The 12328-nt window shown below is 48.4% G+C and overlaps 1 protein-coding gene across 1 annotated transcript in view; it reads left to right on the top strand.

The window, feature by feature from the left end:
• The window catches only part of cacna1eb (calcium channel, voltage-dependent, R type, alpha 1E subunit b), a 58120-nt gene that overhangs the window by 38831 nt on the left and 6961 nt on the right, over positions 1-12328 (top strand). The window contains exons 22-42 of the mRNA XM_030363366.1: positions 364-659; positions 944-1103; positions 1259-1388; positions 1878-1937; positions 2286-2392; positions 2946-2957; positions 3314-3410; positions 3890-4050; positions 4811-4948; positions 5516-5717; positions 6722-6886; positions 7899-8009; positions 8447-8527; positions 8613-8732; positions 8964-9029; positions 9316-9407; positions 9720-9894; positions 9992-10119; positions 10607-10703; positions 11377-11482; positions 11829-11936. Of these exons, the coding sequence (XP_030219226.1) occupies positions 364-659; positions 944-1103; positions 1259-1388; positions 1878-1937; positions 2286-2392; positions 2946-2957; positions 3314-3410; positions 3890-4050; positions 4811-4948; positions 5516-5717; positions 6722-6886; positions 7899-8009; positions 8447-8527; positions 8613-8732; positions 8964-9029; positions 9316-9407; positions 9720-9894; positions 9992-10119; positions 10607-10703; positions 11377-11482; positions 11829-11936 (2612 nt within the window). The remainder of the gene's footprint in view (positions 1-363; positions 660-943; positions 1104-1258; positions 1389-1877; positions 1938-2285; positions 2393-2945; positions 2958-3313; positions 3411-3889; positions 4051-4810; positions 4949-5515; positions 5718-6721; positions 6887-7898; positions 8010-8446; positions 8528-8612; positions 8733-8963; positions 9030-9315; positions 9408-9719; positions 9895-9991; positions 10120-10606; positions 10704-11376; positions 11483-11828; positions 11937-12328) is intronic.

Genomic DNA, 12328 nt, shown 5'->3' with positions numbered 1-12328 from the left:
GTACAGTAAGGATGTTCATAGAAACAAGTGCCAAGGTCTAACAATCGCTAGGTTAACCCATTCCTCGTACACAACAAAAATAGGTATGATAAGATGCTACACGATGCCAAGTACAATCTATCTCTAAGTGCCAGGACGTACGACATACAATACGTGCGTACATTAAATACCAGGACGTAAACAAACCATAAGTGCGTACATTAAGTGCCAGGACATAAACATACAATAAGTGCGTACATTAAGTGCCAGGACATAAACATACAATAAGTGGGTACATTTGAGGCTATGCAGAGTGCAGGTGAACTCTGAACACCCTGATAATGTATCACATCGTTCACAAACCTTTTCCCGGACGGCTTCTAGACTCAGCTTGCCCGGCGCGGACTTTCCCGAGCCCCCCCAGTGTGAGCCGGCCCCCCTGGAGCCAGCGGGCTCCGTGGCGCTGATGGAGAGCAGCTGGCCCGACGAGGGGGGGGCCGTGGCCGGCCACGGCCCCCCGGCCCCCCTGGAGGCTGCGGTGGCTGGCGAGGTCGTCGAAGGCGCAGCGGCCGAGCGCAGGGGCCACCGCGCCTCTCTGAAGGCCGACAGGTCCAACGCCGAGGGGGGCGTGGTCATCGAGATGTGCCGACAGCCGCTGCTGGAGCGCGCCCCCGTCCCAGGTAGGGGGGGGTCCCCCGACACGTTCATCCGCCTCCCTCCGCCATTTTCAGCCCCCGGCCATTGCTTTGGGCATCACCATACTCGAATATTACAAAGTGTGAGGCCGGCTCTGACATCTCCCAGCGGGGGGCCAAGCTGGCGTCCGTCGCTGTTGAACAAACAAAAACAAAAACGACGGCGGTTGACTCACGCGGCGCAGCCAGACCTCGTTAGTATCGTTGGTCCTCATCCGGTGTGAAACTCAGAACCGTGTTCTTTTTTTTTTGTGATTGAACGTTTCCAGCGAAGAGCAAAGAGACGGACCCTCTCACGTCCGAAACGGACAGAGACGAGGAGTCAGAGGACGAGGACGAGGAGGAGGAGGAGGAGGAGGAGGAGGTGGCGCCGGCGCCGACGCAGCCCGCCGCGCCAGGCAGCATGTTCCTCTTCAAGTCCACCAACCCGTAAGACGAGAAAAAGCCCACAAGGGTCTCTTGTTAAACGTTGTGGCAGTGTCTCGCTGACAGGTGTATGCAGTCTGCAAACTTTGCCTTTTCGTGTGGCTTTTGTGTGTGCCGGTTTGACCCCCCGGCGTGACTTTACGTTCCTGTGCTCCCAGTATCCGAAGGATCTGCCACTATGTGGTGACCCTGCGCTACTTTGAGATGACCATCCTGCTGGTCATCGTGGCCAGTAGCATCGCCCTGGCGGCCGAGGACCCCGTGTGCGCCAACTCCGACAGGAACAAGGTGAGGGCCGGCGCAAACGCTCGGGAACGTTTTTGAGAGCGGAACGTTTTTTTTAGAACGCAACGTGCTGCGCCCATGTGGTGCGGAGCAGCCACAAACTAGGGACCCGGTTGCTAGACGACCAACATTATGGAGTGTCAAACACAGATTAAAATAGCTTTTGCTCCATAAACATGTCTTTTTTAACCAATAGCAATACAAGGATTTGTGATAATTTCGTTTGATCCAATTCGGCTCCCATTTTACCGAGCACAACTTCTACCAAGTTCTAGACGCACTTTAGCCAACCTTAGAATAAACTGAGAGTTCCGCTTCATTTGGGACGCTGGATGTTTCCCATGGCCTGCACGTTGATGGTTAATCTGCAGAGGAAACATCAGCTTCTAGAGTCTCCTCACAAATTGTAGACTTTAAACACATCTCATCCATTCATTGGATAAAATAAAATGTTTCCATTAAAAACGGTTTCCTCTGATTTCCACCCTGCAGGTTCTCCGGTACTTTGACTACGTCTTCACCGGTGTGTTCACCTTCGAGATGATCATCAAGGTGGGTCCAAGTCATCCCCCCATCTCCGTGTCTCCGAGTTCTGTGGGCGGCAGAAGCTCAGGAGGTAGAGCAGGTGGACTGGTAACCGGAAGGTTGCTAGTTCGATCCCCGGCTCCTCCTAGCTGAGCCTGAGAGTGTCGTGGTGTCCCCGAGCAAGGCACCTCAACCCTGACTGCACCCGACGAGCTGGCTGACGCCCCGGGCGGTTGACTCTGCCGTCGGGGTGTGAATGTGTGAATGAATGGTTGTAAGTCACTTTGGATGAGAGCGTCAGCAACATCCACCTAAAGGAAAAATGTTCTAACACTGTTCGCCGTCGTGTCTCTGCCCACTCGGCCCAACCTTCAGATGATCGACCAAGGCCTCATCCTCCACGACGGCTCCTACTTCAGAGACCTGTGGAACATCCTGGACTTCATTGTGGTGGTGGGGGCGCTTATTGCCTTTGCTCTGACGTGAGTCACCACGACGACGCTCCCCCCGCCCCCCCCCCCCCCCCCCCGCCCCGCTCTTGCCGATGACTAACGACCAAACCCGCTGACTCACTCGATTGCGTACAGCTAAGATCGGACACCGACGACAGTGTCGCCCAGCAGAAGTCTGACGCGCGGGTGCCATGACGATACGCATGCGTTCTCCGCTCCCTGGCATGAGGAATGCATGGTTCACAACACACACTCAAACAGAAAACCGTTAGCACTCTTAGCTTGACCTTGCTTGAGACAACCCTAACCCAACCCTCAACCTAACCCAACCCTAAACTAACCCTAATTGGCCCTAACCCTAACCCTCACATGGAGATCGCGGTGACGATGCATGCACGCTACGCGTCCGCTCCTCCTACTGCACAGATCCGCCTTGTGTCGTTGTTCCCCTTTCTCGTAGGATAATGTATGTGTTTTTATCTCTGTTGTGATGATAGCTGTAGATCTCTCTGAGTGTGTCTCTCTCTTTATGCCTCAATGTCTCTGTTGTTCCTGTGGATATTTTCACTGTTGGGCCCTCCAGGAATGTGATGGGGTAAAGCAGACATTTGACACACCTCTCTCTTGTAAACCTCTCATTTTATTTGTTAACACTCATACTTGTCTCGTTTGTCGATTTACATTTTGTCTTGGTCAGTGTGGGTTTTTGTGATATTTTGGTCTCTCTTTATCTTTAAGCAATCAGTCCTTTTGTTCAGTATGTTCGGAAAATAACTCGTTTTCTGTTCAGTCAAAAGAATATGTATTTTCTAAATATGTGTGTGTCTACGTTTTTTTTTATTTTTTTTATTTTTTGTAATTGCACCAATTGATGTAATTAATGTATTCTCGCTGGGCTGGATTGATGGACCTTCCTAATTATGAACCGTTGTGCGTGGGCGACGTCCACAGGAACAACAAAGGCCGCGACATCAAGACCATCAAGTCCCTCCGGGTGCTTCGGGTCCTGAGACCACTCAAAACCATCAAGAGGCTCCCCAAGCTCAAGGTACCGTCGCGCACAAACCCACGCCATCCATTTCACTTCTCGTTCACAACGACATTTATTTAAGGTTTGTTTGAACAGGGACGGATACAGAAACATAGATACGCTTGAGACTGTCATCTGATGTTTGCATCGTAGTGTTTTTAGCCAAAGCTAATTTACCGCACTTGTCCCCATCATGTGTGGAGAAAAAGTCATATTTTGGCCAAATTGTGATATCTAATCTATCTCTGCTCTCTTAACGCTGCTGATTCACTGTGCCTCATTGGCTATATCCAAAGCCAATCAGAGTGCTCTTTCAAAATGAACCTTAAAATATGACTTATGCAATTGTGCTAACGATTTGTGGTAATCCAACTAACCAGTTTACTTAAGATGTCATCACGATTGTCCTTTTCTGATGTTTGACTGTTTTGAAAACTGTCCCTGCTATGCCCCCCCCCACACACACACACACACACACACACACACAAACCCTCCAGGCGGTGTTCGACTGCGTGGTCACGTCGCTGAAGAACGTCCTCAACATCCTCATCGTGTACCAGCTCTTCATGTTCATCTTCGCCGTCATCGCCGTGCAGCTCTTCAAGGGGAAGTTCTTCTACTGCAACGACAGCTCCATGAACACGGAGAAGCAGTGCCAGTGAGTGTTGTCGACCCCCCTGCCCACACGCCCCGCCCCCTCCCACCCACGCGTTCGCCTACCTTCAGATCTCGTGCGCGGGATGTTCCGTTGGAGCAGCACACCACCAAAAAAAACAAGATGAATGTGTGGCGGTGTGAAGATTAAACTAACTGCAGTATGTTTTTTTTTTATATTCGGTCAGTAATTAAATGGTGAGGTGGAGGTTCTCTGGCACTGAAAGCAATGTTAACTTAATAGCCACGCTGTGTTTTATGTTCGCTTTGAATGTAAAGTGTGGACTGTGCCAGTGTGTTAAGAAAGAGACGGATTTGCAAGTGATAATTGGATACCGTAGATATATTGTCATCCAATCCGATCCTGACTTCCCTCAGCAAACCGTCCCATAGACTGAGAACGCGACAGAGATCGGCTCAAATAGTTGGCCGGACTGGCTCAGTCCTGACCGCAGCGACACAGGTTTGAATCCTGCCCCCCCGTGGACCTTTGCTCCACGGCCTCCCCTCTCTCTCCCATACCTTCCTCTCTATCTCACTCTATAATAAAGCATAAAAATGCAAAAAGAAAATGGTTAAAAAAAAAAAACGAAAAAAAAAAATCTCTCTCCGAAAGAGACAGAAATCTCTCAAATCCCTCGGGTTTGAACCTGCATGGGAACTACTGCTGGGTCTTCCTCTTTTACCTAAGCTGTGAATGAATACAGAAACAATTAGCCCGTGGTGGTGGTGGTGGCGGCGGCGTCTGTGTCTGTTCCCTACAGAGGCTACTACATTGACTACAGCAGAGACAAGAAGGAGGTCAGGAGGAGGGAGTGGAAGAGACACGAGTTCCACTACGACAACGTGTGCTGGGCTCTGCTCACGCTGTTCACCGTCTCCACCGGAGAGGGCTGGCCTCAGTGAGTCCCCCCTATGCTTCCTTCCTTCCCTCAGACAGTAGTTACAGGAGGTGGACGTAGATTACAGCTGGGATTCACGCTGGCCCTCAGAGACGGGCAAAGAGAAGTCAAGGTTTGCGAGGATGGCTTTAGGAGGCCCTGGAGAGAGAGTGTTTGTGTGTGTGTGTGTGTGTGTGTGTGTGTGTGTGTGTGTGTGTGTGTGTGTGTGTGTGTGTGTGTGTGTGTGTGTGTGTGTGTGTGTGTGTGTGTGTGTGTGTGTGTGTGTGTGTGTGGTGTTAGCAAAGGTACGGATGAGCAAGTCCACTCTCAAAACTTTGTAAAAGCTTAATCTATGGTCCGAGATTAAGGCAGGTTGTAATTTCCCCAATGTATTTAACCCTAATTTTCATAATAATAAAGTTGAATTAACGTTTTATGTTTTTCCTATGTTATGTATATTACAAGACAAAGATATTAAACACTATGTGACTCATTAAAACAGTGAAGCAACCACCAAACGCTTGATTGACACACAGGCCTCCGTTCCCATGGCTACCTCTCTCCCCCCCCCCCCCCCCCCCCCCCCAGAGTCCTCCAACACTCAACGGACGTGACGGAGGAGAACATGGGTCCGAGCCGCGGCAACCGCATGGAGATGTCCGTGTTCTACGTGGTCTACTTCGTGGTCTTCCCCTTCTTCTTCGTCAACATCTTCGTGGCCCTCATCATCATCACCTTCCAGGAGCAGGGAGACAAGATGATCCAGGAGTGCACTCTGGAGAAGAACGAGGTATCCATCATCATCTGAACGATAATCATCACAATCAGAATAACAGTCCTCATAATCTGAATCATAATCATCCTAATCTTCATCAGAATCATCGTCTTCTTCGGAATAATAATCATCAAAATCAGCGCTTTTCTGGACACTCAAACACACTTTACAACAATACTACAGGAATGAGAAAATGTAACAAAATATGAATGAAAGGTTACATCAACACATTTAAAAGCAAACATATTAAGGGGTTAAAGAGGGACAGAGAGTGGAGGACTGTGAGATGTTAAAAGCAGTTTTAAAATGGGTATGTTTTGAGTGATCCTTTGAAAGAGAGGCGCCGTCACTCCGTTCTTTTTGAAACCTGATCTCCACAACCGTCTCCTACACTATGTAGCATGAAGTACGTCATTGGTCCTGCTGACAACCCCTGCTGAGCACTAATTAAACCTAATTGAAGTATTAATTTAATTTAAAACATTACTATTTGTCCTTACAACGCCGTGTACAGCATTCATTTTTTCCGATTGTGTAAGAGCAAATCAAGTCACACTGTGGAATCCATTTGGAGATGAAATTGGGCTAATTGGAGAAAATAGAAAATACATTACTGTGCAACTGTAGGTTTATGTCCAGAGTAAAAAAAAAAAAAAAAAAAAGAAAAGCTGTTAAATGGTAAATGGACTGCATTTATCCAGCGCTTTACTAACCAGTGGCCACTTTAAGCACATTACAACATTAACCCATTCATGCACAAATTCACACACCGACGGCGGAGTCAACAACGCAAGGCAACAGTCAGGGTGAGGCGGCTTGCTCAGTGACACCTCGACACTCAGCTAGGAGGAGCCGGGGATCGAACTAGCGACCTTCTGGTCACCCGCAAACCTGCTCTATCTCCTGAGAAGGTGCCCCCTGCGGCACCAAGGACAGCTTAAACCCGGTCCAAACCCCAAGTAGTACCCCTATTCACCCTCATCCTGCGTCACCGACTCAACGGCCTTCTCGTTCCCCAGCGGGCCTGCATCGACTTCGCCATGAGCGCCAAGCCCATGACGCGCTACATGCCCCAGAACCGGCAGACGGTGCAGTACCGCCTCTGGCACTTTGTGGCCTCGCCCTCCTTCGAGTACACCGTGCTGGTGATGATCGCCCTCAACACCGTGGTGCTCATGATGAAGGTACTGTAGATCACGGGTTCCCAACCTCTTTTGTTCCAAGGACCGGCCTATTCATAAAAAAATGCGGAGGACCGGTAGTCGATCTAAATGTCTTTATATTAAGATGCATCATTTTTAGACAAACGATGTGGCTGTTTTTCAAGATGGTTTACTTGTCATGTTAACAACAATTAAAGCAGCAATGAAATGCTTCAGTCTCAGGCTCCCTTCCGCAATGCAATAATATCAAATAATACAATTAACACAAATGTTTCAAGGCCCGGTTCTAACAGGTTCATGGCCCAGCTGTGGTCCGTGGACTGGAGGTTAGGAACATCCTCCATCGCTGCTGTAGATCCCTCAAACACAAAACACCATGTGTGTGTGTCAGTTGTAACTGCTCCGACAATGTGGGCATGTATGTATATATACATGGCTACACACCACAAATATACGTATTAATGCCTGGGAAGCTGTTTTTAACGTGTTGTTAAGAACGCGTGAGAAACGGAGGAGAGAGGTAAGTGTGTAGCCCTGTTGTGTGGCCATGTGTGTTTGCAGGTAGCCCCCCGGTGGTATTAATAGGGCCCCAGCTTCCTGTTGTAAGAGAGAACACACAGCGTCTCATCTAGAGATGTTCCGATACATTTTTTTTCTTCCTGATACCGATTCATGAACTTCAGTATCAGCCGATACCGAGTATATTCTGATACAGCCTCCAGCATTGTGTCTGCTAACAGCGCTTGTCCTTATTGAAGGGTTCTCTTATGATGTCATTAATGTACAGTCGGTTCATTTACTGTCGACAAAAGATTTTTTCTGAACTATTTTTGTATGCTTCTAGTTCAACTTAATTCGTTTTTTCCGACTTGGTAGTTCAAACACCCGTAGGTCTTCGTGATGGTATCGGATCGGCGCATAGACTTGCGTGCTCGCCGATACCCGGTACTGCATTTTAGGCAGTATGGGAGGGATTTCCGACAGTGGTATCGGAACATCCCCAGCCTCATCCTGTCTGCCTGTGTTCCTCCAGTACCACTCGGCCCCAGCGGCTTACGACACGGTGCTGAAGCACCTCAACTCGGCCTTCACTGTGCTGTTCTCCATGGAGTGCATGCTCAAGATCATGGCCTTTGGCATCGTGGTGAGACCTGGTTAAGATGCACTTCAATTCAATTGAGTTCAATCTGATTCGGTCGATTTAATTCAATTCGATTGAATTAAATTGCATTAAATGAAATGAAATCTGATTCCATTCAATGTATTTTATGTTTGTTGATTTCAATTTGATTTCATTCGATTCAACAGATTTTAAGGAAATTCAAGTAATTAGATTAATTAATTGCAAAAACTGCATAACACTGCAGACACACACACACACACACACACACACACACACACACACACACACACACACACACACACACACACACTGACACACACGCTGAAGAGAAATCGGACAAATCACACCGCAATACACACATCGGATCTCAAACATATACCGACGCACAGAATCGGGATCAATACGACACAATGCGATGCAAATACCGACCCCGGTACTTTTTCCGTCTACCTTTCCAGAACTACTTCAGAGACACGTGGAACATCTTCGACTTCATCACGGTGCTTGGCAGCATCACGGAGATCATCGTGGACCTGCAGGTACCACGGGTTGCCAAACGTTTACTGCGCTAGCCTCGTTTCTAATTCTATAATAATACATGGTTTTATGCATGGTCATTGGCAGTCGCTGAACTCCATCAACATGAGCTTCCTGAAGCTCTTCAGAGCCGCCAGACTCATCAAGCTACTGAGGCAGGGCTACACCATCCGAATCCTTCTCTGGACCTTCGTGCAGTCCTTCAAGGTCCGTGGACATTGCTTCTAACCACTCACATGTAGCTGTTGGGATTAACAATGACAACCCAGTGACAGCCACAAAAGAGTTCAACCAATGCAATAAGCAATGTTTCAAGGTGTTTTTCTTCGTATGTAATTTTGCTTCACCTGCTTTAGCTGATTTTTTTTTATTAATGCATAACCCTGATTATACTGACAACATCAATGAGATATCCCTACCTTCCCTCTCTCCCAACAGGCCCTCCCGTACGTGTGTCTCCTCATCGCCATGCTCTTCTTCATATACGCCATCATCGGAATGCAGGTATTGCCCCGCTACTAAAGACGTCACGTTGTCAGGGTCGTAATACTGACACTCAGTTATGGTTCCGCGTCGACGCACGCGACGACCACGCAGACGCTTCGACGTAGTCGTGAACCTGTTTAGGTTCTGCGTCAGGTTTTTTGTGAGGATGTAATGGGTCCATAAACCCTCTTGCGTTGCTTTGACGTGGAACCATAACTAAGCCTTAACTTTCTGTAACGTAAGACAACCGAACAAAGCCTTTCAAAACGCTGAACCCCCCCCCCCCCCCCCCGCCTTCCTCCAGGTGTTTGGGAACATCAAACTGAACGACGAGAGCCACATCAACCAGCACAACAACTTCAAGACCTTCTTCAGCGCGCTCATGCTCCTCTTCAGGTGAACAAATGCCCCTCTGATGTATTTAGATATAACGTCTTGATTGGCCTATTTGTCTATATTTGAGTCCATGTCTGTGAATTCTTTAGTGAAGTTCTTTGAACCAAAGCGGTGTGAACCCACGAACAGCGGAACACCATATGAGTGTTGGACTTACTTTATAATGTCTTATCGTCTACAGGCCTCTGTGTGTATAGTCAATATCGTGTGCTCTTACAGATTCTAAACCTCCTTTCACAAACTGCCCCACTGTGGACGGATAAGGTGTTTAATTGAGAGTAAAGTGACTGACCCCCCCCCCCCCCCCCCCAGGAGTGCGACCGGGGAGTCGTGGCAGGAGATCATGCTCTCCTGTCTGGGGGGTCAGGAGTGCGAGCCGGACCCCTCCATTGACCCCATGACCGTGTCCCCAGACCACCTGGGGGGCTGCGGCACCGAGTTCGCCTACTGCTACTTTGTCTCCTTCATCTTCTTCAGCTCCTTCCTGGTGAGCGCTCGCCGACCTACGACCTCCTCCGACCGAGCCCCTTTAGAACCGTTCTGTTGGGAGAGCGGCTTGTTGACGTGTGCGCTGTTCCCTGTAGATGCTGAATCTGTTTGTGGCCGTGATCATGGATAACTTTGAGTACCTCACACGGGATTCCTCCATCCTCGGACCCCATCATCTGGACGAGTTTGTCCGTATCTGGGGAGAGTTTGACCGCTCGGCGTGGTAAGGACTTACGTTCTTCTGTAATGAACTGGACTCTGATGGGTTTCACATTGGTCAATTTGGTCAATCTGGTCATTTTTGTCATTTTTGTCATTTCACTCTTTTAGTCATTTTAGTCGTTTTGCTCATTTGCTCATTTGCTCATTTTAGTCATTTTGGACATTTTGGTCATTTTGGAATTGGCAGTTTAAAATACTTGCCATAATGGCCTTTCCCACTCATAGATCAGTTGACTTTATCAGTTGACAAGACTCTAAATATGTTACTAGAGAAGGTCGGTGGTCGACAGAACTGACCAACAGAGGGCAGTCTCTGTAGCACACTGCAGACTGTTCAGAGGGGATCAGGCTGGCAGGGATATGGGTATTTTGGTTCAACAGGGAATTAACAACCATCATTACACTGATCCCCGCCTTCCAAATTAGTTAATTCCTCCATACCTGTCCTCCCCTGTGTCTACGCTGTCCTCCACGTTTTAATCTCCCAGCGGCCGCATCCACTACACGGCGATGTACGAGATGTTGACTCACATGTCGCCCCCGCTGGGTCTGGGGAAGAAATGCCCTGCCAAGATCGCCTACAAGGTAACCACCTCCCTGACTACAGCGCGAGTGACTGCCGAAATTAAAAGCATGAGTAAGAGTAACCTCTTCCATCAATGTTATGCCATTTTTATTTTGACTGACATTTCCATTGAGGGCATTTATCAGATGCTTTTTTAAAAGTGACAAAGTAACAAAAAGTACATTGTCAGAAGAAAAAGTAAACAACAATATATCGCTGTCGGTACAGTATTCACCGTATACAACAAAGATAGCAAGGATAGGATGCTACGCCATGCCACGTAAGTACTATTTTTAAGTGCAAGGACGTTCAACATACAATAAGTGCGTACATTAAGTGCCAGGACGTACAACATACAATAAGTGTGTACATTAAGTGCCAGGACGTACAACATACAATAAGTGTGTACATTAAGTGCCAGGACGTACAACATACAATAAGTGTGTACATTAAGTGCCAGGACGTACTACATACAATAAGTGCGTAAGTGTGGGAGGGATGTTGTGGGGGGAGGCCATGCAGACTTTAGGTGAACTCTGAACAAGTGAGTCTCAGATAGATAATACATTAATAAGCAGGTATGGCTCACTAATGGCTTCTTGCTTCGGGATGCCTTCAAGTAGACTTTGGGCCTCGTGGCTGAGACACCCTTCCCACTCGACCCTTTTCCCTCCTCGTCTCTGTCCCTCTCAGAGGCTGGTGCTGATGAACATGCCCGTCGACGAGGACATGAGTGTCCACTTCACGTCCACGCTGATGTCTCTCATACGCACCGCCTTGGACATCAAGATCGCCCGAGGTCGGTGTCTGCGTGTAGCTTCCTCTTCTGTTGATAATGGCGGCATGTGGCTCAGGAGGTAGAGCGGGTTGGCTGGTAACCGGAAGGTTGCTAGTTCGATCCCCGGCTCCTCCTAGCTGAATGTCGAGGTGTCCCTGAGCGAGGCACCTCGCCCTGACCTCTCTCGACGAGCTGGCTGTCTAATTTCGGGGGGTCGACTCCGCCGTCGGTGTGTGAATGTGCGCGCTCTATAAATGCAGTCAATTGACCCTAACTGTCAATTTCGATACCGTAGCCTCTATGCGATGAGAGGATGAGTGTGGCTAGGAGTTCATGTCGTGTTAACGGGTGAATGTGTGGCTTGCAGGGGGTGAGGATCGCATCGGTCTGGACTCTGAGCTCCAGAAGGAGATCAGTGTGATCTGGCCCTATCTGCCCCAGAAGACCCTGGATCTGCTGGTGCCCATCAACAAAGGTCTGATTGACGGTTATTGACGTATTCAAGCTGCTGTGGGTACGATTCCGGAGTTGTAAATTAAGAGAACGGAGGATGGCCGAAGAGGGTCAGACTTTGAAACCTAACGATCAAATAAACGTCCCCTCCCTCAATGCTCTCCCCCCTCCCTACTTTACATTTACATTCAGGGCATTTAGCAGATGCTTTTTTCAGGCAAGTACATTTGTCAGAAGAAAGAGAAACAACAATATATCGCTGTCGGTACAGTAAGGATGTTCATAGAAACACGTGCTAAGCACTAACAATCACTAGGTTAACCCATTCCCTGTATACAACAGAGATAGCTAGGATAAGATGCTACCAACTAAGTGGGGGTGGCTATGCAGAGTTTAGGTGAACTACCTTATTCC

The sequence above is a fragment of the Gadus morhua genome, chromosome 8, assembly GCF_902167405.1.
Source record: "Gadus morhua chromosome 8, gadMor3.0, whole genome shotgun sequence".
NCBI lineage: Eukaryota > Metazoa > Chordata > Actinopteri > Gadiformes > Gadidae > Gadus > Gadus morhua.
Note: the sequence above shows the minus strand (reverse complement) of the source record. Positions and strands in the feature narration are given on the sequence as shown.